Here is a 26,835-nt window from a genome sequence, read left to right on the forward strand (position 1 = left end):
TTGCTAGTTGAGTCACTTGGACATGCTACTTAACTTTCTCTGTGCTCCCGTTTTCTCATCTACAAAATGAGGATAACTGTAATTATCTACCTACTTCATAAAGTTACTATGAGGACTCAATGTTTAGCACTTAGAATAGTGCCTGGGGGGTGCCTGGGTGGCTCAGTCGGTTGAGCCACTGACTTCGGCTCAGGTCATGATCTCACGATCCGTGAGTTCGAGCCCCGCGTCGGGCTCTGTGCTGACAAACTCAGAGCCTGGAGCCTGTTTCAGATTCTGTGTCTCCCTCTCTCTGACCCTCCCCTGTTCATGCTCTGTCTCTCCCTGTCTCAAAAATAAATAAAATGTTAAAAAAAAAAAAAAAAAAAGAATAGTGCCTGGGACAAAGTAAGTACTTATTAAATGGTTACTACAGATACTGTCAAATACTATAGGGTTGTCATACCTCTTTTCTCCTTTTGGGTTTTTTTCCCCCCACTCTGCTTTTTCCTAAAATATGCTGTTTCCTCAGAGTCCTATGCAGGTTCTTTTCTTACTCTACACACCCACTCTGGTTGATCTCATTCAATTATAGCAGAGGGTCTCAAAGTATGGTCTACAGACCCCCAGAAGGCCCCTGAGATACTCTCTAGAGGCCCAGAAAGTAAAAACTATTTTAATAATAATATCAAGACATCATTTGCCTTTGTTACTGTGTTGACACTTGCAACGACAGGGCAAAGCCATGGTGGATAAAACTTATGTTACCTGAGCACAAATGCACCAACTGTAGTAATGGTTATTGTATTCTTCCTTGCTATGTCCTCTTAGTTTTTTTTTTTTTTCTTTTAAGCCAGTTCACTTAAGAATGTCCTTGACGAAGCAATACAAATGATTGATTTTAACAAATCTCAGCCTTTGAGTATACTTTTAAAAAGTATTATGTGATGAAATGGGAAGTACACAGCACTTTTGCTACATAGCAAAGTATATGGTTGTCTCAAGGAAACACGCTTGTTTAAGTTGTGCACTGAACTTAAATCACTTTTTCCTTGGGGCACTTGAGGGGCTCAGTCGGTTAAGCGTCTTGACTCCTGATTTCGGCTCGGGTCATGATCTCAAGGTTCGTGGGATTGAGCCCACATTGGGCTCTGTGGTGACAGCACTGAGCCTGCTAGGGAATCAATCAATCAATATCTCTCTCTCTCTCTCTCTCTCTCTCTCTCTCTCCTTCCCTCTCAAAATAAATAAACCTTTTTTAAAATTACATTTTTCATAGAATACAATTTTTACCTCAAAGAATGGCCAACAAACTAAGGTCATTTGGACCTGGGTATTTTCTGAAAAATGAATGAAATAAGCCTGTCATTTCAAAAAAACAAACATTGTTGCCAATGATAAAATTCAAGCTTTCAAGTGAAAATTAGAATTTTAGAGAACTTATATCCACCTTTGAACTTGAAAACTTCCCAATCGTTCAAGCTTTTATGATAAGACTAGTTCTGATGAGATTAATAGGATTCTTAAATGTTGTATAAAGAAATGTATTGACATTTGGGAGATCTATATAACTCAGTAAACCAGTATTTTTCTTTTTTTTAATTGAAGTACTTTAATTTTATGTACAAAGAGTTAGTAGGAATGTAGGTGTCTTGGATATCTACAGTTAATGTAGGTATCCTGGATGACCCATTCAAGGAAGCTCATTTAATCAAACTTAATGAAGCCTTTACCTTTGCATACTGACGGAAATGATGGTGGCACATAGTGAGGCTATATTTCCAGATTAGACTATGCCAGTTTGAGTAGATGTGGCAAGAATGAGAACCCTCACCGGATTTCCTCGGACGGCTCCAGTAGAGCTGCTGGTGACCCATCTTGCTCTCTGGGATGCAATAAGGCAAAATTACCAACCCATGATCTCCAGACAGACCAATGGATTTTAACATGAATGAAAAGCTCAATGATAGGGTTTCATATTCCACAATGCAACCAACCTTTAGGAAACTACTTCCTGTTGGGGTGCCTAGGTGGCTCAGTCAGTTAAGCACCCAACTCTTGATTTCCGCTCAGGTCACGATCCCAGGGTTATGGGATCTAGCTCCACGTTGGGTTCCATTGAGCATGGAGTCTGCTTAAGATTCTCTCCGCCCTTCTCCCCTGCTCACACACTCTCTCTCTCTCTCTCTCTCTCAAAAATTAAAAGAAAAGAAAGGAAAGGAAAGGAAAGGAAAGGAAAGGAAAGGAAACGAAAGGAAAGGAAACGAAAGGAAAGGAAAGGAAAAAAAGAAAAAGAAAATTACTATTTGTTATGTTTTGGTGTTGTATCAAAGAAAAAATACTTCGCCTTTCCAATGACACATTTGTGTGAAGCCAGCTTTTATTTATATACTTCAACTAAAACAACATATAACAAGAGCCTGAATGCAGAAGCCAGGGAGAAGAATCCAACTATCTTCTATTAAGTCAGACAGTAAAGAGATTTCCAAAAATGTAAAATCAATGCTGTTCTCTGGATTTTTTTTTTTAGAAAATAATTACTTTTCAAAAATGCTATTCATGTAACATGGCTACTATCGTTATTTTTAATGAAATAATACATTTAAATTATACTAATACTATTCATTTATGTGCTGGTGACTCCCAACATACATTTTGAGTATCCCCTATACATATGCACCAATGTCAGTGTATTTTTCTGAGTAAATTTTTTTATTAAAAAAATTTGGGGGGGGCGGCGCACATGGGTGGCTCAGTCGGTTAAGCGTCTGACTTCAGCTCAGATCATGATCTCAAGGTTCGTGAATTCCAGCCTTGTGTCAGGCTCTATGCTGAAAACTCAGAGCCTGGAACCTGCTTCGGATTTTGTGTCATCTTCTCTCTCTGCCCCTCCCCTGCTTATGCTGTCTCCCTCTCAGAAATAAACATTAAAAAAAAAATGTTTTTTAAAATTTTTATTTATTTGAGGGGTGCCTGGGTGGCTCAGCTGGTTAAACATCTCACTCTTGGTTTCGGTTAAAGTCATGATCTCATGGTTCATGAGTTCAAGCCCCAGTCAGGCTCTATGCTGACCACACGCAGAGCCTGCTTGGGATTCTCTGTCACCCCCTCATTCTCTCCCTCTCTGCCCCTCTCCTGTTCATACTTGAGCTCTCTCTCACACTCTCAAAATAAATAAACTTAAAAAGAAATAAAATTTCATTTCTTTGATTGAGAGACAGCACATGTGAGTGGGGGAGAAGGGAAGGGTAGGAGGGAGGGAGGGGGAGAGAGAGAAAGAAAGGGGGTAAGGGGGGGGGGAGAGAGAGAGAGAGAGAGAGAAAATCTTAAGTAGACTCCATGCTCAGCATGAAGCCTGACATAGGGCTTGATACCACGACTCTGGGATCATGACCTGAGGTGAAATCAAAAGTCAGTCACTCAACCGACTGAGCCAGCCCTAATTTTTTTTTTAAGATTTTGTTTTTAAGCAATCTCCACATCCTATGTGGGGCTTGAACTCACAACCCAGAGATCAAGAGTTGCATACTCCTTCGACTGAGCTAGCCAGGCACCCTTCTGAGTAAAATGTTCAAAGGATAGGATTTGCTATCTACAAACTCATGTGCTATACACATTTGTTGTACACGTATATGTATTCTTTGCAGTTTGTTTGTTTGTTTGTTTATTTATTTATTTATTTAGAGAAACAGTGCAAGTGGGGGAGGAGCAGAGAATGAGGGAGAGAGAGAATCCCAAGCAGGCTCCATACTCTCAGTGTAGAGCCTGATGTGGGGCTCAAACCCACGAAACTGTGAGATCATGACTTGAGCTGAAATCAAAGAGCTGTTAACCAACTGAGCCACCCAAGCACCCCACGCAGTTTCTTTTGAGGACTTTTTTTTTTTTTTAAAGAATAGTGTCTTCAGGGACTCTTTTTTTTTTTTTTTTTTTTTTTTGAGAGAGACAGCCTGAGTGGGGGACCTGTAGTGGTAGGGGGACAGAGGATCCGAAACCAGCTCTGCACTGACAGCAATGAGTGCAATGCAGGGCTTGAACTCACAAACCGTGAGATAGTGACCTAAAGTGTGATGCTTAACCGACTAAGTCATTCAGGCACCTCTCTCTCTTTTTTTTAATTTAATTCATTTTTTAAGTTTTATAAGTAATCTCTACACCCCAAGTGGGACTCAGACGCACACCCCAGATCAATAGTCTCACACTCCCTAGGACTAAGCCAGCCAGGTGTCGCGAGGACTTTTTTTTAAATTGGCAAATTTGCTCTTAAAGCAGAAGCAGACTATAAAGAAAAGGACCACTATGGCATATATTATCCTAAACCATGGCAAGGCACACACTGTGGGTTTATACCAGACTATTTTCACTCCTCCCACATGTATCAAAGTTATCCTCACTTAGACTATTACAGAGCCTTAAAGCATTAAAATAATTAGGGCCTATGCAATTTGATACACTGCTAGGTGCTGTGATGAGAAGGATCAGCATCCTGCTTACATCTAACCTCATTGTAAGGAATGTAAGTCTTGAGATAATAAGAATTACTAACAGTATATATGTTGAAATGTTTCAGATGGACACAATTTAACACTAAGTTGTAGTATTATTGTACAGTAGTTAGTGAATATTTTACTTGCTATAGAGCAGCAGTTCTCAAAGTGTGGCTGAAAAATAGCTGGGGGTCCCTGACACTCTCATTGTTGAAAAGTTTCTCCCTTTCCGACTATATACATACATTTCTTTCACTACACATATCTATCTTTCTTAAATGGTCTATCTTTCCACTTACAGTCTTAAATGACGATACAACTTAATGTATAGTAACTTAAATGTAATGTAATGTAACTTAAAGTAAAAATACACAAATGTACAAGTGCCAAGAGGTGAATCAGAGAAACAGGTTAACAAAAAAACTGTTCCTTAAGAAGTTTTCACCGTTCTTCAGGGTCCAAGAAACAAGTGTGTGTTAGTGAGACATTAAGCCTATGTTTTAGTTAACAACTGTTAAAAGGAACTGAACCCACCTCCTCCAAACTCCCATAACAGCCTTCTGCATACATTTATGACACTGTATTTTATTTTATTTTATTTTTTTAATTTTTTTTTTCAACGTTTATTTATTTTTGGGACAGAGAGAGACAGAGCATGAACGGGGGAGGGGCAGAGAGAGAGGGAGACACAGAATCGGAAACAGGCTCCAGGCTCTGAGCCATCAGCCCAGAGCCTGATGCGGGGCTCGAACTCACGGACCGCGAGATCGTGACCTGGCTGAAGTTGGACGCTTAACCGACTGCGCCACCCAGGCGCCCCAATGACACTGTATTTTAAACCACTGATATTCTTGCTTTCTTTCTGCGAGCAAACACCATGACTTACATTTTTATCTGTGGCACAGTCTGACAACTGGCAGATACTAAGTTCTCAATAAATAACTGCTGAAGAAAGAAGAAAATAGGTAAAAACTAAATTCTTAACCAAAAGGTGAAGTGTTTCAAGGAAATGTGCCCACCTGTCCTCCTGGGTCATCAGATAACCTACCAGCTCCATGTAAGAGAAGGTCCCTGATTTCTGAGGAATCAGTAGAAATTCAAGTTAACCAATTTCAGTATAACAGGGGATTTCCCCAAGCAGAATTAAACACAGCAAATACAACCTGACTGGGTTTGAGACCTCCTGTGCTTATTTTTTTAAACATCTTTTTTTTTTTGAAGTTTATTTACTTATTTAGAGAGAGAAAGAGAGCACAAGCAGGGGAGGGGCAGAGAGAGAGGGAAAGAGAGAATACCAAGCAGGCCCCGCACTGTCGGCTCAGAGCCCCACTTGGGGCTCAGGGGCTCAAACTCACAAATGGTGAGATCATGACCCGAGCCAACATCAAGAGATGGACACTTAACTGAGTCACCCAGGTGCGCCCTGCGTGGTTATTGAGACTTCTTACAAATGTTGACACTACCCAGAAGCCAAAGACTTAAGGAATACCCTTTTTAAGAAACACCACAGGGGCACCAGGGTGGCTTAGTCGGTTAAGCATCCGACTCTTGGTTTCGGCTCACATCATGATCTCATGGTTTGTAAGTTTGAGCCCCGCATAAGGCTCCGTGTTGGTGTGGAACCTGCTAGGGATTCTCTCTCTTTCCCTCTCTCTCTCTCCCCTTCCCTGTTCTCAAAATAAATAAATAAACTTAAAAAACAAAGCACCATAATTTTGAGAGGAGATAGAATACTGTGATTTTTTTTAAATGTTTATTATTTACTTAGAGAGAGAGAGAGAGAGAGAGAGAGAGAGAGAGCGAGTGAGCAGGCAGAAAGGGAGACAGAGAATCCCAAGCAGGCTCCACACCATCAGTGCAGAGCCCAAGGTGGTGCTCAAACTCATGAATTGTGACTTCATGACCTTAGCCAAAACCAAAACTCAGATGCTTAACCAACTGAGCCACCCAGGCGCCCCAAAATACTGTGATTATTCCCAATGTCTTATCAGGGCTGTGCAGCACTCCACATACATTTAACTTCTTGACAAACTTGTTTGTTTACAGATCATGAACTACTCGACTAAGAAGATATATGCAGAAAAGTAAAATTACAGAGCAATGCCTAGCTAGAAGGCACTGTCAATCACTCAGTATTACTCAAAATAGACTATAACTAGTCACATAAATCATTCGGAAAATGATTTATATTTAAAAAACCCCATTTTTGCCACAACTTTTAGAAAGATTTGTTCAAAGCATGGTCAGAAAAAAAAAATTAAAAAATAAAAGCATGGTCTGATATACTTAGGACTGATCACCCTTCTGGTCCTAAAAAAAATAAATCAAATGTGAATTTATATTAAAATTCTTTTCAGGGGCGCCTGGGTGGCTCAGTCGGTTAAGCGTCCGACTTCGGCTCAGCCTGCTTCGGATTCTGTGTTTCCTCCTCTCTCTGTCCCTCCCCCGCTCATGCTCACGCTCATACTCCCTCTCTCTCTCTCTCTCTCTCTCTCTCTCAAAAATAAACATTAAAAAAAATTTTTTTTAATAAAATTATTTTCAGTTATAAATACTTGTTTGAATTACTCCCATCAGCACTATTCAACAGAAATATAATGCAGGCCACATATATAATTTAAAATTTTCCTTTTCTTTTTTATTATTATTTTTTAATGTTTATTTATTCTTGAGAGAGAGAGAGAGAGAGAGAGAGAGAGAAAGAGCATGAGCAGGGGAGGGGCAGAGAGAACGGGAAACAGAATCTGAGGCAGGCTCCAGGCTCCAACCTGTCAGCACAGAGCCCTACATGGGGCTGGAACTCAGGAAGGAACTGTTGAGATCCTGACCTGAGCCCAAGTTGGATGCTTAACCGACTGAGCCACCCAGGCACCCCTAATTTTAAAATTTCTAATAGCCACATTCAGAAAAGGAAAAAAGAAACAGGTAAAGTTAATTCTGATAATATACTTTGGTTAAACAGATATATCCAAAATATCACATCAATATGTAATCAATGTTGAGGCACGGTGGATGGCTCAGTCAGTTAAATGTCTGACTCTTGATCTCAGCGCGGGTCATGATTTCACAGTCTGTGTGATCAAGCCTGTTGTTGGGCTCTGTGCTGACAGCAGGGAGCCTGCTTGGGATTCTCTCTCTCCCCCTCTCCTGCTCTCTCTCTCAAAATAAGTAAATAAGCTTAAAAAATAAATTAAAAAATAGTTAGTTCCTTGTAATCAATGTTAAAAATGAGATATACTACATTCTTCCCCCCCCCCCCCCCGCAATGTCTTTAAAATCTGGTGTGTGTTACACTTCGTACGTATCTAACACAGCACATTTGGATTAGTGACATTTGAAATCCCCAAAAGCAAGTAGCTACTATAGTAGCTAGTGGCTACTGCACTGAACAGCACAGTTTTAGAGAATTCTTCATATCTAGGAAAAATGCCTTTGTTTCCAGGAAAACTCGTTTCAGATTTTTTTTTTTAAGTTCGAAGTGATTATGGTTAGCTCCTTTTGCAGTAACATTTCAATTAACTTCCCCAAAGATAAGGTAGGAGTGGGTTCAAGCAGTGTCCAAAACTCAGTGAAGGGCAGCTTTTATCTGCCTAAAAATACCTCTGGAAAGGAAGCCAAAATAGGTTTATCTCCCTTGCCGCTCCGTAAGAAGGGTGCGGGGGTGCCTGGGTGGCTCAGTTGGGTAAGCGTTAGTTAAGCGTCCAACTTCGGCTCAGGTCATGATCTCACAGTTCATGAGTTCCAAGGCCCATGTTGGACTCTGATGACAGCTCAGAGCCTGGAGACTGCTTTGGATTCTTTGTCTCCCTCGCTCTCTGCCCCTCCCCCGCTTGCCCTCACTCTGTCTCTCTCTCAAGAATAAATAAACACTAAAAAATTTTTTTTAATTAAAAAAAAAAAAAGGTGCAGATTTCACTTGCTGCCTCCTCTTAATTTCTTCTTTACCCATCTAGGAGACCCTAGTTTTCTGAATCAGGAAGCGGCTAAAGCAAAAATATCTGACATGTTTCTTTGCTGTGCTGAATATATTGTCTCCAGGGATAAGCCAGGAACCTGACCTCAGGCAGGACAGTATTCAGTTTTCTGCAGAGCATCAACACCCACTGCACAGAAAGGGTTGGGGAAAGAAGTTTCCCCAGCAAGAGGAGGGGCACAAAAGGCTTCTGACCATCTGGAGCTAATGAAGAGGTGGATTCTTAGAGAAGGGCAGGGCCACGTGAGTATCTTTTTCAATCTTGCCCTGCTGGATCTGCAAACCTGATTTAATTCTGTGATTTACAATTCAATAACGCCCAACAGAATACCTTTAGAGATGCAATGGAATGGGCAGTTTCCCTCACAGCCTAGTCAGCAGCTATGTCCATTCTTCCCAAAGCCTTTCTAACCCGGCTGGAAGACCCACTGATACTGGGTCACAATGCAGTCACTTGACATGGATCTGGGAGGAAGGCAGCAGGCCTGTCAGGGAGAGGAAAAAAGTTCTTCCTCCACTTAGGGGAAATGAGGGAAAACAAGAAAAAAAAAAAAAAAAAAAGCAGTACGTAGCAGAGGTAGCAAGGCTTACGAGAGGAAGATGAAATGAGTGGCTGAGAAACGTGCACACAAGAGTCACTACTTTTGTTACCAGTTACATGACAGGCTAGCAAGTGAATCTGTTCAGTCTCCTATGACAGAGAATGGTATTGAGAAGGCTCTTTGCACACCCCAGTGAGGTTGCTTTGGAAGTAACAAGAGAGAAGAGGGGATTGGAATAATGAATGAGCAGCAGAGAGAGCTCTAATCTATCTCCTGAATAATTCACAAAATAATTTTCTTCTGGCAATACAGAGCTCCTATTGCAATAGCATATCCAAAATAAATGAGCCTATACAGCTCTAATGGTGTCAATGGTGTCTCAAGCTTCCACTTGATCCCAAGAAACAAGTGCTCAAGTGACTAGATATTAAATTTCAAACAATTTTATCATGAACATGACATGAAAAGAAGTTTAAAAAAAAACACATGGAAGAGTTTCTTATCCTGTTTTGTTAGGGTACAGGGTAGTGTGAATATGTGTATGGGGAGAGGGGATAAAGAGAGAAAAAAGCTGTAGAAAGGTACACAACATGCAAATATATGATGAAATTTAACAACAGAAACAAAGGAATTTCTCTCAGTCAAGCCAAACATCCATTTCAGGTTGGAGATCTAGATTCTGATTACTCCTCTGGGCATCTATGTAGATGAGGATGGTCCCTCCTCAAACATTCAATAAATATTTACCGATCACAGGCCACACCTGAGGCATTTTGCAAGGCACAGGCCACCACAATACAGCCACTCAGCAGAGGTCCACAGAGGGCAGCCTCCATTATTTGGTAAGTAACAATCTCCTATCCGCAGTTCTTTAGCAAAATAGCTAGATACAAACACTTTACTTATTATGGCCCCGCGGCTTTTCAAGTCATCCCTATCAGAGGAGGCTGTGGTTCTCCAGGGAATGTGGGAACTAAAAAACAAATGCTCAGCATGGTTGATGAGAAGGATGGGAAGGTAAAACCAAATTGTAAACTCTATTCTTTGGGAGATTTTTTTTTTTTTAAGTTTATTTATTTAGTAATCTCTATAACCTCTACACCCAACCTAAGGCTCAAACTCAGGACCCTGAGATCAGGAGTCACATGCTCTTCTGACTGAGCCAGCCAGGCACCCCTATTCTTTGGGAAATTCTTAAAACAACACAAGGGACATAATTTATCAAGGGACATAATATAAGACTCATTAAAATATACAGAACAATTTGAAACAAGAATTTGAAAAAATATACAATCTTCAAATCAAACACATTAAATAACCAAGAATAAGATGAGCATGGATTTGTTTTCCAAATCCTAGAATACTAGGAAGAGGTGGCTTAAACCTTAATCCTTGAAAGGAGGTTTAAGGAAAGGTTAAAGATGGCTACACCATATAGTGGAAAGAGCCCGGGGCTTGGGAAAATGATCTGGATCTTGGTTCTAGTTCCTCCTCCAGTGAGTATGAAACCTCTGAAAAGCTGCAGGATGTTTCCAGGCTAGTTTACTGTCTATAAAGTCCTAGCTCACACAGTCTATGATTACTAGAAACCAAGTCACTTCTAGAAACAAATTAGATGGGATTTCAGAAATGAGAAAAGTAGGAAAAACAACTTAGCTGTACCAATATTTCTAATAACGTCTTTTCCTATACTCTTAAGAGTGGCTTCTACTACCTTTATGGAAGACCAGTGTAGCAAGAGAGGAACTGCTAATCCAGCACTCAATTCTACTTCTAACTAAGGTAGTAGGTTTTATAAAAAGAAACAAAATAGCAAGACCGCCTCCAAGGTTAAACTTTCCCAAGATCATACATGAGATGAACAGGATGCCTGACCTTACTAGCCAAGGAATATCATACCAGAATGCTTTCAGCTCAGTATTCCCATCCTCCCCTGCTCCCCTGACACCGAGCACCATAGAAACATTCAGATAGAATTCCCACAGGTAAAGGATCCTTTTCCAGTGGCTCCGCCAGGGTATATAGAAGTCTTCACAGCCATCTGAGAGAACTCTTTGGAAATCTGAAGATATATGCAGGTTTTTTTTAGTTTATTTATTTATTATTTTGAGAGGATGCACGTGCAAGTGGGGGAGGGGCAGAGAGGGGGGGAAAGAGAGAATCCCAAGCAGGCTCTGTACTATCATTGCGAGCATGATGCGGGGCTGGAACTCACAAACCACGAGATCACTACCTAAGCCGAAGTCAGACGCTTAACTGAGAGCCACCCAGGGGTGCCCCTATGCAAGTTTATATAAAATGGGTATTTATAAGAAACAAGGTATTTCCTCTTATCAGTAACGTGAATAAACTTCCATACTGGTATACATTTATATAAAAAGCAGAGAATATTTTCCTAGGACAATTAAATTTTTTGTCTTAAATTGGTGTATTTTCCTTTTTAGTCATTACACTTTCTCTTTTTTCAGCCTTCATATACAGCTGCCAAGGTGGAGAGTACCCAGATCTAAGTTATTCCTAAGAGGGAAAAGTGGTTTGTACTCCCACCCTAGGAATACTTAATACAATGCCTATACTTAAAAAACTGTAACACTAAGGTCCCAAGGGCCCAGAAAAGGCATTCAGATCTTTCAGTTTCATTTGCTTCAGTTAAAAGCATCTTGATTTTTGTACCTGAACGTCTGACGGAGAGCACTTTGATAACAATACACAAACACTATGAACAAATGGATGAATGACAAGCTGGCTACAGAAAAGAAATATTTTGTGAAAGATTTTTGTGTCAGAAGTAGTAGGCACTTTTGAAAAGTAACCCAAAACACATAATAACTAATTCTTCAGAGAGTAATAGATTCTTTATTTGCAGTATATTCCCGTCCTAGAAAGGGCGTTTCTGCTCCAGATAAGGGCCAAATGAACAAACGATGTCAAAGTGCATCCTCATTACCTGAGACCTATGAAGAAATAAGTCTCCTTTTCTGCAGAGTAGGTTTGATCAAACTCACCCACAGCTGTAAGCCCACAGTATAAAATCGCCACATCAAGTCCTCTGTGAACATTTCATCTTAGACAGTAGGTACCAACTACTCACTTAAGGAAAAGTGAAATCACTTTTATCAAGAACACGCGGTCAGAAAAAGAACTGTGATTCTGCTAAACTCACTTAGAAGCCAGCTCAATACAGCTTTCCTCTGATAAACCCTACAGATCTCTTCCTTTCAAAATGACCACTCCTCCTTCCATCTCAGGCCTCTAAGGCCTGTTCCGCAACTAATCTGACACCTTTCTAGACTTTGGAACCCCAGGCTCCACCACGCCTTATGCCTACCAGATTTCCACTCTCTTGCGGGCTCTCGTAGCAGTTTTTGGAAATTTACACATGCACAAAAATGTCCATGAACTGACAAAGCAAGGCTTGGGGCCTAACCCTGCTCCCCTCAACTCTCCTAAGTGTCCTCACAAATCTCAGATTCCCAAAAACCCGCTCCTTTCGCTTGGAAAGGTTGGCTCTTAACGTTAACCGTTCAGCTTCCACAGCCCCAACTAGTTCTGGTTCCTGTGGCCCTTTCCTGTTTCTCTCTTCGGGTGTTCGGGTTCTCGGCCGCAGCTCACACACTCAACCTGTTTCCTGTCTGCAGGATCCCTGGAGGCTGGGAGCAGGCCCAGAAGAAGCCCCCCCCTCCACTCCCAGGGCCTCCGGGATCTAAAAAGGGAAAGGGCCCGGCCTCCCCTAGACTCTCGTTCTTCCACTGTCCACGCCCCAAACTGTCTTTACCTAGGCTCCGCGACCACCTCCGCCACCCTCCGAACATCCCGCGCTGCAGCCCGGGCTCCCCCAGCCCCCTGCTTCCGGGCTTCCCCGCCAATTCTGCTTCCGGTGCTTGGCCTCTCCCCGCCCCGAGCCGGTTCCACCGGTCCGCTCCCCGGCCCCGGCCCCGACCCTCCGAGCCACTCGCTCGCGGGCTCTCACCGCTCGAAGAGCAGCCGCACGGAGAATATGCCCGCCGCCACTGGGAATGCCGAGAGGATGTGTCGCGCCCGCGGGTAGCCGTAGCCGTCGCCCGGCCCCTCAAGGTCGGCCCAGCTCACGTTCTGGGGCAGCCAGAAGCGTTCGCTCCACAGCCAACTCCACAGCAGGCCCAGGGCTCCCGCCGCCGCTGTCGCCATCTTACGCCCGCCCCGCGGCCACCGCCGCCACAGCCTCAGCTGCCGCCACAGCCAACGGAACCCGCGGGGAGGCGGACCCGGGGCGGGGCCGAGCCGGCAGCCACCCCTTCCGGCCCCTTCGGGTTCCCGGCCCGTCTCAGCCCGCCTCCTCCGTGGGGCCGGGCCTCTTCACCGCCCATCTCACCTTCCCGCCCACCCACCTCCCGGACCGCAGCGGCAGACACCAGGACCGCCTCTCCTTGGGACCCCGCCCCCCGCTGGGCCATGCCCCTCCCATCTCCGCCCCGCCTCCACCTGCCCGGCAGGCCCTCAATTCTGGTCCCGCCCATTTTTTTTTAAATTTTTTTTTTCAACGTTTATTTATTTTTGGGACAGAGAGAGACAGAGCATGAACGGGGGAGGGGCAGAGAGAGAGGGAGACACAGAATCGGAAACAGGCTCCAGGCTCTGAGCCATCAGCCCAGAGCCCGACACGGGGCTCGAACTCCCGGACCGCGAGATCGTGACCTGGCTGAAGTCGGATGCTTAACCGACTGCGCCACCCAGGCGCCCCTGGTCCCGCCCATTTTTGCTGTGAGTTTCAGCCACGCTTTCTCTCTCTCTCTCTCTCCTCTCTCTCTCTCTCTCTCTCTCTCTCTCTCCTCTCTCTCTCTCCTCTCTCTCTCTCTCCTGTCGCTCTCTGTCCTCTCTCTCTCTCCTCTCTCTCCTCTCTCTCTGTCTCTCCTGTCGCTCTCTCTCCTCTCTCTCTCCTCTCTCTCTCTACCATCCACGGCCACACCCCTTATTTCAGGCCTAGCTCCCTTAAGGGGACACTCCTCTTTCTCAGCCCAGCAGTCTCAAAGGCTGTTCCCGCTGCCAGGCAGTCCAGACCTGCGTCTCTGCTCCTAGCAGAGCAGGCTTTCATTGGGGTCTACCTCGCCATCTCGGATGGTTCCGCCTAACCGCTCTTCCTTCCACCTCTAGCGTTTTTTGTTCCTAACCTTTTCCTCCCTTCGAGTCCTTCCATGATCTCAATTCCCTTTCACTGTTTTATCCCCTAAAATGAACTTTTCAAAATCCTTTTATTTTTCTCATGGGTAATAGGAAATGGGAAAATAGCCAAAGGATATCATACAAAGAAAAGTACAAAGGAAAAAGAAAAATAAATGATAGCGAATATTTAATGAGGCTTACCAAGTGCCAGGTACTGCACTGAACATTTTACACCAGGTATTTAACTCCATCATTCTATGAAGTAGGTATTGTTTTATTTACTATTTTATGGATGGGTAAACTGAGGTCCATAGAGATCAAACAGCTTGCCCAAAGTTATATAGGATCGTGGTAGAGCAGGGCTTCTGAGCTAGAAAGTCTTTAGACTCTGAAACACTGAGCCCTTATAAACCTCCTTAATTTTAGGTTTGCACAGTAAACATTTAACTCTTTTGTGGATCTACACAAAAAAGAAGGGGAGCCACAGACAAAAAACCTTCAGAAAGCTAAATTCAAAATGTCCTTCAACTGCCTGAGATTCCTGACCTCTGGTTGCTGTCTGTTCAAACCTGGCTACAAGGTTAATTACCACAGGCTAACTAGAATGATCTGAAAAAAGATTAAAAGAAATTAATCTCTACCTCTTGTTCAAGGACAGATAAAGTAACTTTATAACTAGTAAGGTATGCCTACACCAGAAGTTAGAGTTTCAAGGGGACAGGAAACAGGAGAAAAAAGTGTGCCATCCTAAGTAGACTAGGTTTGCTTTAGCTCAAAGGTTCTCAAATTTAGGGTACCACAGCCCAGATATTAGCTTGTTCCATCTCCCACATGGAGAGTTTGCTAAAAGGTTTCTTTTAGCAAAGAGATTCTGCTTTTGATTCAGGAGGTGAGTCTGAGTGGGGCCTATGAGTTTGCATTTCTCATTTTTAACAAACTCATAGGTAATGCCACTGCAGCTGGTCTGAGAACCACTACATGGTGCCATGTTTGTCCAAACCCAGCAATAGCTTAGTGGTAACTACCACCCTATATTCAAGGTGTATTGTATTGTATTGTATTGTATTGTATTGTATAGTAGTAGTGTTTACTTATTTTTGAGAGAGGGAGGAAGTATAAGCAGGGTAGAGGCAGAGAGAGAGAGAGAGAGGATCTGAAACAGGCTCTGTGCTGACAGCAGAGAGCCTGATGAGGGGCACAAACCCATAAAGCGTGAAATCATGACCTGATGCTTAACCAACTGAACCACCCAGGCACCACAAGGGTGAACAAGAAGTGAACTCTCGCTGATTCCTGGGAATTCAAATCAGAGCCCCAGGGGACAAAGAATTTGGCATGCGGGCTCAAGCACACAGCGATCTTGGTCTCAAGGTCTATCCCCCCCCAAAACACATTTGTACCATTTCTCGACATCTTGAGTGTGAGAAAATATATAGTTAAGGAAATGTGTAATGAATGTAAACTTTCTGCCACTTTCACTTTGTCCAGGAGTGATTCAACCAGCAAGCTGGTAGAACTAAGTTGGTCCCGTAGTAGTCATGAAGAGTCTCCTTAACCATCTCAGGTTACAAGCTGGCCCCTTTTCTTGCTTCACCAACAGGACCTGTTGCCACCACTGACCTACCAAGCCCAAACAAGTTGCCTTCATTCAGAAAGCTGAGAGAAACACTTTGGCTGTAGGTTCTTTTGTTTTCTAAGGATGTTTAGTGTTACCTGGTCATTCTCTTGATAAGAACCACCTTTTATTATATTGATATGGAGCTAGTCCTTGTTTCTACTTTCTGTCCCTATAATATATCTGTCTTAGTCTTTGAATGGCAAAGAAAACATTTCTTCTAAGGTTAATCTCAGTCCCTGCATACCTGATATATGGTGACATACTCAACTGATATCCATAAATACTGGCCATAGGTACTCAGACTTTTTTGTATAAAATCAGTAGGCCCAGTGAGTACCATGTGGATGGGTTGGAGCAGCAGAGTCATACAGTAAAGGCAGCTAAACTCAAGCCAGGATTCGATAGTTTATGAATGTCATCAGGAGCTTCTGGATTAACTGTTCAGTGAACAGGACTTTCTAAAGGACTTCAGCCTGTGATGGGACCAAGAGCAGAAAGTAGTACCCTGCCATCCATTTGGAAGACCAGGCAAGACCCTGGAACATGTAACAGATGACTCAAAAAGTGTGTTTATCTCCAAGGAAATCCACACTCCCACACTTCCATTAACAACAACAACAACAACAACAACAACAACAACAAGTGTTTTAACTATTAGGGCAGTTGCCTCTACAGGCAAGGAAATCAAACAACCAACTATGCCTCTGCCCAGGGTGGAAAACATCCATTTTCAAGCAGAGACATTTGGAAATTCCCTTTAGCATGTTAGGCATAATTGCAAGGTGAATTATTAAATGTTGAGTACAATTAACAATAAAAAACCACCACCAGAGTTTGAATTGTTAAAACACACAGCTCATTTTGAATGTACACACTAAGTTTCTTGCCAAGTTGCTCTCAATTTTTCAGAAAAATTTGTCCTCTTTTAGGAAAGATCAAAGCCCAAGATCGACCCAATGCCACCACCTAGTGGGGAGATATATTCATAACACCTCTCTTCCCTTAAAATGCATCAGACCCATGTGCCTTTCTTCCCAGACTGCTAAAGTAAAAGGTCTTGAGACACTGTCATAATGTAAAATAATAATGGAAAAGGAACATTGAAAAGTTTAGATGTAAATTAAAAGCTTTATTGAATAAAAATGTTTCAGACTAAGCAAGAGTATAAGAAAGCAGAATATTTTACATCTCTAAAAAATATTAGAGCTAAATCCCTAAAAATGCAGGACAAAGAAAAGCCTATGGCTTAAAACATCTCTCTCCCCACATACAATTTGGAATATCGATTATGTACAACAAGTGTACTCAAGTTTATGTTCCAAAGCCTTAACTACTAGAACCCCCCCCCCCCCCCCCCCCCACACACACACACAAAGGCCTGTAATTGGTTTAATTGCACCCTGGGAATACTGTCTGCCATAAGAATCAATACATTTCAGAGCTGGTATGTATTTAAAAAACTAGTGTCCCAGAAAGGGGATATCAGAAGTGGAATATAGGGCTTGGAGGTCTGAGCTCAAGTGGGTTAAGGCAGTTTTTTCTGTTATTCCTTTTTTAAACTCCTCACTTTGCTTTAACATGCAACATGGCAAACAGCAGTACAAAAGATCTTATAAAAATATTGTAGTTTTCAGTATATGATGAGCCCATAGATACCACCAAAGAAGAAAGCAATCACTTGGGGTGTAGTCAGACTCATTGGCAAATACCAGAGCTTATTTGAGAGAGAGTGGATCTCTCCAAGCACCAAATGTGCTCAAAAAGTGCCCCAAAAGAACAGTTGTGTTATATCTCAGTAATCCAATTCAGGATGTGGCTTACAGAACGGGATGCAAAGCAAGAAATTCCCCATGTATATCAGAGTGAGAAAATTAACCTAAAAATGTTTTAAAGATTACATATTTGATTTCTTAACAGATGAATGCTAAATAAATTGGTATTCATTTAAAAATATACAAACTGTGCCCTTTATACTAAAGTGCGGTCAGTCATAATGTTTAGGTCCCTAAACCCCTTCTGTGTGTTCCCTAATTCCATAGTTGAAGTGCGACAATGTGCTACTAATCGTCTATTTTTGTACTGCCTTTTGGGAATACAGTGGAGTCTGAACTACATCAGTTGGCATACCCGCCCCCCGCCCCCATAAGACCTTAAAGCACTTATGTATATCATCGTTGCTAAAATAGAGGACTGAAGTAATATTATCTATAGCGTTTAGAATTGGTTCACTTAAGCTGCAGTATGGGATTTTTTTGAAGCAAGAACTCCTCCAGAACTGCTTCCACATAAATGACAGTTCATGCTAAGACACCTGTTTACGGTGCATCACTTTGATAAAGGGCAGTGGCTTGCTAACACTAACACAGACTTAAGGCCCAGCACCGTTGCAGTCTGTCATGCCTCATCATCCTCATCCTCATCGTAGTACCGATTTCTTTTTATCTGTTCCTCCACAGACAGCTCTTTGACTACTTCTCCCTCCCAGAATCCCACATCCTGGGATTTCTGATGCTGGGTAGTGAATTCTTTAGGGGAGGTGCTTTCTGAAAAGCTGGACCAATTTGTAGACTTGGGTTCTAGTGGGGACTGCTCTTTGAGGCTTCTATCATTTTCATCTAAGCTTGCACCATTTTCTATAAGATTCTCACTCCCCATCTCGAAACCATGATCTTCCTTACTTCTCCTCCCTGCCTCCCCTCCTTTAGATTCTTTGTTTTGCCTGGTTATTTTTCCCACACTACCATTCTTTTCGGAGGCACTGGCATTTTCCACTTGTTTCCTTTCTGCTGCCATTCCTCCTATAAACTCCTCACTCTGCTCTGACATGCTCCAGCCTTTCCTTATAGGTGGGGATAGGATTTTGGGGCTCTTGACTGAAGTGGTTCGAAATGAAGCTGCCACAGTGAATGGACGGCTTCTTTCCTTCAGTGAAGAAGATCGTCTTAGCTTCTTCAGATCCAGATCCACATCCTCGGGAGCTTCAGGCTTGCTCATTTCATCCTCAGGAGGCCATTTGGGCTTGGATACTTTGATCCCTTCCTCTAAGGTACTTCCTGAACTACCAAGTTCAGTGGGGGGTGGCCAGGCTATCTTCAACTTCTTGGTTTCAGCTGGCTTGTCTTCTTTCTCTGGCTGAGAGGATGCCTTGGCTTCCATACTTGCTGTAAGCACACCCACCTTAGCAATGGGGGCATCTTCGACCCCTGGGCTCTGAGGGGTCTCCCCTGCAATTGGAAGCTGGGCTGGTCTCTCCAAAGTCCCTTCACTTTCATTTTTGCTTGCCCACAGATCCTTGTGTGGTCTGTGTCCAAAGCCTTCATCATAGTTGCCTTTAGCTTTAAAGAGTTGATTGAAGTGAGGCTTACAGTAGATTCTCCCATGTAAAGATGCATATGTTCCTAGACTGTTGTTAAAAGAAAAAGAGCATAACGTTGAGGTATCTATATACTCTTACTTATACTAGCAGGCTGAAATTTGGCAACTTCAGTATTTTCAGAAGTTGCTAAGTGAGAAAAATACCTTTAAAAGCACATCAATCACCTAGGATTCTTTACCCCCTCCCTCTCAAGCACGTTTATTACCCTTATAAAAAACATGCTCACTTCTAGGCCTAAAGCTTCACAAGACATTCATGTGGTACATCTTCCTATTTTCAAATGATTTCACTCCCCTCTGTCAAAACTGTTCAAAAAAAAAAATTTCTTCCAAGAAGTCTTCCCCAGGTTATCCCACCTATCTCTGACCACTCATATATTTCCTAAGCATTTATAACCTTTCACTCCTTATAATGATATTTTCCTTTGCACAAAGCTGAATCATTTTCCTCCTTGTTTCCCATGTGTGTTATAATTTAAAAATACATATCTACAGGAGTAGGTATAATGCTTTGCAAATGGTTTGCACTCACAAGACACTAGTGAATGAATGTGAATGTGGTTAATAGGAGCACAGTAGCTGGGAAGTAAATCTACCCTAATGTCAGTGCTGGACAGGCCTTTAGGAGAGTTGGTGTCTCTTGCAGGGTAACACAGTTCGAAGGGGGTATGAAAACAACAGCATTTCCACAGAAGAGATACAAAAATTCAGCAGCTTAGAAAAATATGCTTTGGGGAAAAAAAGTAATACCATGGGCAGAAAAAGAACCAAGGAGCGGAAGTTACAGAGGAACGTTTTGGCTCAACAGAAGGAAAAGTTGTTGGGCTGGAGCTACCCCACACTGGAACAAGGTAGTGCGGTATCGACCCCTGTGGAAGTGCCACACAGACGCCAGCACGTCTTTGAAGAGTATTTTCATTTATTTTTGAGAGACTGAGTGAGGGGCACAAAGAGAGGGAGAGAGAGAGAGAATCCCAAGCAGGCTCCGCGATGTCAGCACAGAGCCCGATGCAGGGCTGGAACCCGTGAACTGTGAGATCATGACCCAAGCCCAAATCAAGAGCTGGACACCCAGCTGACTGAGCCACCCTGGTGCCCCTCAAGAGTGTTTTAGAAGGAATGCTTGCTCTGAAAGGAAAGCTGGAGGAAGTGACATCCTGGTTACTTTCTTCTCTAAAACTCTATGATTAAAATGAGTTCATATGGAATATGTCCCCAAATGGCCACATTTATATCCATACTTTGAGTTACTTGGAAGAAATGATAATTATTTTGTCACACATAAAAAGAAGCAATATACAGAATATGTGCTCTTCAGTGCCCATTATCATTGCTATTATTACCATTTACACAGTGTTTGGGACATTTTCAAGTAAGGGCTGAAACAACTATACTCTTTTTTTTTTTTTAATTTATCTTGAGAGAGGCAGAGAGAGTGCAAGTGGGAGAGGGGCACAGAGAGAGGGAGAATCTCAACCAGGCTCTGCGGTGTCACTGCAGAGCCCGATGTAGGACTCGAACTCACGAAACTGTAGATCAAGACCTGAGCCGAAATCTAGAGTTATATGCTCAACTGACTGAGCCACCCAGGCACCCCTAAACTCTTAAGATTTCTTAGCTTTAAAGGGGCGCCTGGGTGGCTCAGCCAGTTGAGCGTCCGACTCTTGGTTTCGACTCAAGTCATGATCTCACAGTTCGTGGGTTCAAGCCGCACATCAGGCTCTGTGCTGACAGTGTGAAGCCTGCCTGGGATTCTCTCTCCCTCTCTCTGCCCCTCCCAAGCTCGCGCTCTCTCTCTCTCTCTCTCTCTCTCTCAAATAAATAAATCAACTTAAAAAAAAAAAAGATTCTGTGAGACCAAAGGAAAATATTCTACTAAATTAAGTCACAGGGGGGTTTTACCTGCCACCCATAAGATTTAAGCTCCATGTAAATTAAAATATCAATGTACTAAGATGTTCCAAACACCACTATCATTTGATATGAAATACTTGTCACTAAATGATACTTTTTATGTTTTTCAAGGGCTTTCAACAGCGTGCTCTTGGCATAACAGCTTTTAGCACCAGTGCTGTAAAAGCCAAACATGCCCTCCGGAGGTCCAACTGTACAGAGATAGCTGGTTTGGTTGGCTTACCTAAGTTTGTTGTTGCAATAGGAGCACCGGAAGCAACTGATGTGAAACACCTGCTGGTTGGCTAAGAGACGCTCCATCGGGTAGACTGTCTTCTGACATTCCACACAAGTCTCTCTTGCAGGTGCCTGAAACTTCTAGGAAAAGGAAAAGGGCAGCTTTAACAAGCACCGGCCAAGATGAGTTAGTGCTCTGCTGAGAGGCACCCTGCTTTTACTTTGTCAGCTAAAGGCTCTTTGCCCTTACCTGTCAATTCTCACAGGAACACTAAGCCTGTTATGATTCTCTTAAAGAGTTCTCTTTAAGGCCAGGAAGCACTCCTGAATTCCTTTCCCCAACTGCCTGGCTGCCCCAAGTGTAGCTGCCACCAAGGACAGGTGGAGCTAGGGCTGGATTGCAGAGAGAGGCTTAGACAAGCCACCACATACACACAAAAGCACATAAAAAATGTTTCCACAGACAGGAAATTAGGAGAAAATGTCATCACACACAGAAGTTTATTTGATTCCAGTGCCTAGTAAAAGCAGGACAGACTTTTGTAAGATTCTGAAGGGGATAAATTTAAAGGAGAGGAAGAGCATTTAACTTTGGGGATGAGGAAAAGACAATTTGATAAAGTATCTTTTAGTCCCCTCTGCTTATACTCTTAATTTGGCATATTATTTTACCCACTAGGCATAATATTTTGAAGTAAGTCAAAGCTGACAGATAAATGTAATAATTTTAAAGAGACAAACTATTTTATTAGGACATCCAGAAGACAGCACAGCCCAACAAAGCTAGAATCTTCTCAGAAACCAATGGAGAAGGGCGCCCGGCTGGCTCAGTATGGAGAACTTGCCACTCTTGATCTCAGGGTTATGAGTTAGAGCTCCACGCTGGGCATGGAGCCTACTTAAAAACAAAAACAAAACAACTCAGTGGAGAATAAAACTATTGTAATGGGGAGTGAAAGGTCATAATAGACTAGGAATTCGTGAACTGTCTATAAAGTGTGGAATAAAAGTGGGGTGAGCACAGGTGTTCTAGCTGGTGCTACCAATCCTAAATAACACCAAATAGTTGGTATTCCAGCATTGATGAAAGCCAGAATTACCAAACTGCAAGTTTTTACATAAGCAATGGTAACATGGCCACCAGGGGTGGGGGGTAAGAAGTCTCTAGGTATATGTAAATAACTCTTACCCCAAGAGAAACACCTTATCCAGCAAATGCAGAAGCAGCTTAGGTGGCCAGGAAGCTCTCAGTAGACACCTGGGGAAGGCTTTGCTGCCAGGACCCGGGTGGTGGTAAATAACATAAATTAGTCCCGAGGTCCAGGACCTGAATAGTTAAGATAAGCCTAAAAATAAACCAGGTCATGGGCAAGACAGAATTTTCATTACAAAAACCTGAAAATAGTCCCATAAAAAAAAAATCAGACTGCTGGTTCACTTGCTATATGATTCACCAGGAAGTAAAGCAAAAAATAGGAATGGTTTTCCAAGTAGATTTGGATAGGAAACAAAAGTAGAAAATGGACCAAAAAATGGCCATAAAGGGAAAGCTCTATAAAAGGGAGTTTATTAGAGTTTAGTGGTAAACTCCCAAACAGCACCAAGGGATTTAAGAATGAAGGAAGAGAACTGAGTGGAAATGGCTTATCAACAGTCCTCTTCCATTCCTAAGGTTAGAGTCCTAAAAAGAAAAACTGTAATAATTAAAGACAGGTTCAACCTAGTTTACCAAGTGTAGGGGAGGTATTTAAATATGATCAAATGTTATTGTAATTGAATGCTGTTGGAAGTAATTAGGGCATTGTTTGGAGCTCGAATTTCTTTTTTTTTTTTTTATGTTTGTTTATGTTTAGAGAGAGAGAGAGGGAGACAGAGCATCATGGGGGAGGGGCACAGAGAGAGGGAGGCACAGAATCTGAAGCAGACTCCAGGCTCTGAGCTGTCAGCACAGAGCCCGATGCGGGGCTCGAACTCATGAACCTGTGAGATCATGAGCTGAGCCGAAGTCGGATGCTTAACTAACTGAGCCACGCCCCAGAGTTCAGAATTCTTATATGACCACTTCTAACAAGACAGGACTAAGTGGAGATGTCATTGCATAGTTTTAATTGGGTTTTCTTCGAAAAGAACTAGGTCCTCGTCTAGCAAGCAGGAAATATGTTAAAATACAAAATAAAATTTGGGTATCATAGTACAGTTGATGGCATTGGAGAGATCCTGTACAGATCACTGTTCACATAATGTAAAAGTAATCGGCCAAATGTATTTATTTATCAGATTAAAAATCTTTTTCAGCTGCAGGGGGACTTCTGTATTTTTAACACTTGACTTAGAACAGTATTCATTCTGGTCAGTAAAGACAGAGCAGAGGACGGGAATTTCACACGGTACAAGGGGAGACGGGCATTATTTATTCTGCTAATGGGGAACGAAGACCTACAGAGCACTCCTCCATTACAAACATACAGAGAACACACTGTAGGAGGGTGCGGCCCAGTGAACAGAAAGGAAAACCTGAGAGAAAGCTGAAAGCTGAGCTCACGTTAGGAGGAAAGTGGAAGGCAGGAGCAGAAATTAGGTACCGGAGCAGGAAGCAGAAGCTGGAAGAGACAAACAGGAACCTTCAATGAATACACAGCATTTGGAGTGCCCTGGAGCGCTTTACCACAGCTGAGCTGAAACTCAGGTGCAGGCTCCGATCCAAGAATAAGACCATGTTTGCTTTCTTTTTCAAGTATTTCTACTAATTGTGGCTAAATCAGCCTCACTCGTATCTACCTGAGGCTGGAACATGTCCCAGCTCAGGAGAAAGAGCTCTTCTGAGCTTTCACCCACACGAGGAGTGTCTCATTAACAATTCTTTAGTGTCTTACCACCTCCCACACCTGACCCACAATGGCTCTCTCCTGAACGGGGCCTTCGCCCACACAACTGAAAGGCCATCCTCCTTCTCCTCAACATCAAATTAATAGACTGCTAGCCCAAACATCTGACTAACCACAAGCTCCTAACTAGCCAGACCTATCAGAGTCCCATTATTCCCATCCAGCTTTTTACACAGACCCTTTGCAATAGTATTTAATGTTTATGCGGCAGCTGCCCGAGGGCCCCAGAGTTTCATAAAGTCAAGAGGATCCCAACTTGGTAATGTGCCAAATCAGAGTGGCTGTGTCTGTGCCTTCCCTTTACTTCCTCTGTCCTGGGCTCTCAGCCACTTTTCTGTAATTGCCCCCATGTCTATTCAGACAACAGGAAGCACAGTCAGTGCCCAAAAATCTCCACCATTATGGTAGGCCGGGCATACATCCTGCCCATGCCTCCATGGCATGCTTGGACCTGGCGCAGCCACGTTTTAAAATGCTGCCAGCATCAGAACGTTAGACGGTTTTTAATCTTTTATATATTTTTCAGTTAGTAAGGTATTTTTCATCTCTCCTCCCTCACTCTTTTTCACATGTAGAAACTGCAGCACCAGAATGTCAGGTGCCTTATCAAGGCTCACATGGTCAGTAGCAGACTTCAAATTAAAACTTGGAACTCCCGACTCACAAACCAAGAGAGCACTTTCTAAATTATCCCGGAATGTTAATTTTCCATAACTAAAGGAAACTCCTTGGGGATGAGAGCAGATGCTAACCCAAATGAAAATAATCTCACTTGAGCATTTGGAACAAACTACTTTGTTCAAACTACTTCCTCCCTTTGTTTCAAATTAAAATATGTAGATAACATCTTCGGGATATTCAGGAATGAATGAGGTAATACATACATAATTGATGTTCATAAACACTGTCACGTCTTTCCCATATGACAGGTCTTTAAGTAGGTGGTCAGCACCTACTTAAAGCTACTTTTCCAATAAATTGTTACATCTGCATTCTTTCACCCTCTTGCCTTACGTCTATGTTTCAGTCCAATGAAAGCTCTAGTTGGGAGATGATATATATGTAACGCACATAATATATATAGAGAGAGGGGGTAGCTGGCAACAAGCAGTAAAGCTAACTAACCTTTGGACGTGGTGAAGTCAGAAGAAAATTCTGTATTGATGTCAGGCTGCCATTCCTCAGAACACCACAAAATGCCTTTCATTCCCTCCTTTCCAATCTGTGCAAAATATCTAGGTAATTAAACTGAAATTCTTCGCATACAGTAAATGGTTGGGCCAGCTCTGTGCAGCCTTGGCCCTTTCCCTGGCTTTCTGTGAAACTCTTTTTGACAGCATTCTGGAGATACTCACATCTTAGATTGCTCTACATATAGAGGAAAGGTACTAGTGTTCTGATAAAGCAGTAATAACATAGGACAGGAAATAAATAAATAAATAAATAAATAAATAAATAAATAAATAAATAAATAAAAGATTCTAGATGACCTTCTAGCATAATTCTGATAGCTTTGCAAAATAGCATAAAACCTCCTACCCTGTCCAGAGAAGAAGGGACCGCTGACAGGGCACAGAGGGGGTGCAAAGTGTGTATCCTCTCATGCAGTCTGCCATCTTTTCTCTCCACATCCATCAGCAGCAAGGGTCTGTCCTAATGAGGGCAAGTGGGTGTTCCCATGGCTGGTCACATCTCCTTGCCTTTTCCTATCCTCCTTTCTGGAAACATTTAAGGGACAACTTCTTTCAGGGGAAGGACATAAACCCCAAGAGACCTCTGGGTCTCTTGAGTAGAAAAGTCCTGATCCTTCCCCCAGGGTCCACTGAGCTCTGCTCCCAGAACACCTCTTTTGAGAATGAACCTGCAACTTGAATTTCATAGGCACCAAGTCTCACCAACTGAGCTATCCGGCCAGTGTCCAAAATATACAAATAAAACTCATACTTGTAAAGACTAGTATTTTTTTTTTTTTACTTTATCAAGCTAAAGTTTGAAATGAATCTCTACCTTAGATGCCCTATTTTCAATAATAGACAGACAAGCACTAAGGAACAGTTTTTCCAGGATGTGTGGGACCTAAAAATCTATTCTGAGTGAGCAACTTTATTCTTAGCTGTATGTAATTTCCCCAAGTGCAGAAACAACTTCTGTTGCATAGCCTACTACCACGACACCAATTACATCAGTAGGTCTTACCTATAGACACTAAAGTGTGTGTGTGTGTGTGTGTGTGTGTGTGTGTGTGTGTGTGTGTGTGTCTGTACTTGCCTTCAGAATGTAATGGATAAATCTGAGGAAGAGAAAATAAACTATCCTTAAATAAGAGTGGAGATGTGATTGAGTCCCATCTGTATCCCACACCGTAATCCTTTGAGCTCTGGACCACAGGCAAACACAGGGAACCAGGTCCATTTACTCCAGTCTTTACACAATACTCAAAACCTGAGGTGTATGTCTGCTGAAAGCATGCCTGTCTGCATTCTACTGCTGAGTGACCAGAGGAAGCAGCCATGGGTCTGGGGCAGGTGCACAGGGGGCTTCATCTCCACCTCCTCTTGTCCCTGGTTATGCTGGGAGGGACCCAAGTGAGGTGCACTCTGTCACTCATCACTCAGCAGCTCAGATCCTGGAGCCTACGTCAAGAAGGGACCTCAAAAGTCCAATCCAGTACCAGGAGGTCTGACCTAGCAGTTGAGGGAGGGAAACA

General features: G+C 42.7%; 2 protein-coding genes across 6 annotated transcripts in view; both read right to left on the reverse strand.

Moving 5' to 3' along the window:
- Positions 1 to 13,286, reverse strand: part of CERS5 (ceramide synthase 5) — a 32,568-nt gene extending 19,282 nt beyond the window's left edge. The window contains exon 1 of the mRNA XM_047867194.1: positions 12,952 to 13,286. Coding sequence (XP_047723150.1) covers positions 12,952 to 13,148 — 197 coding nt within the window. The 5' untranslated portion in view covers positions 13,149 to 13,286. The remainder of the gene's footprint in view (positions 1 to 12,951) is intronic.
- Positions 13,287 to 16,846: 3,560 nt separating this feature from the next.
- LIMA1 (LIM domain and actin binding 1) overlaps positions 16,847 to 26,835 on the reverse strand; it is an 85,835-nt gene continuing 75,846 nt past the window's right edge. For all 5 annotated transcript variants that reach the window (XM_047866077.1, XM_047866074.1, XM_047866075.1 and 2 more), the window contains exons 10-11: positions 21,251 to 21,384; positions 16,847 to 19,141 (exon numbers count right to left, since the gene is read on the reverse strand). In XM_047866077.1, the coding sequence (XP_047722033.1) occupies positions 18,133 to 19,141; positions 21,251 to 21,384 (1,143 nt within the window). In that variant the 3' untranslated portion in view covers positions 16,847 to 18,132. The remainder of the gene's footprint in view (positions 19,142 to 21,250; positions 21,385 to 26,835) is intronic.

Source organism: Prionailurus viverrinus, chromosome B4 (genome assembly GCF_022837055.1).
Source record: "Prionailurus viverrinus isolate Anna chromosome B4, UM_Priviv_1.0, whole genome shotgun sequence".
In the NCBI taxonomy this organism is placed as follows: Eukaryota; Metazoa; Chordata; class Mammalia; order Carnivora; family Felidae; genus Prionailurus; species Prionailurus viverrinus.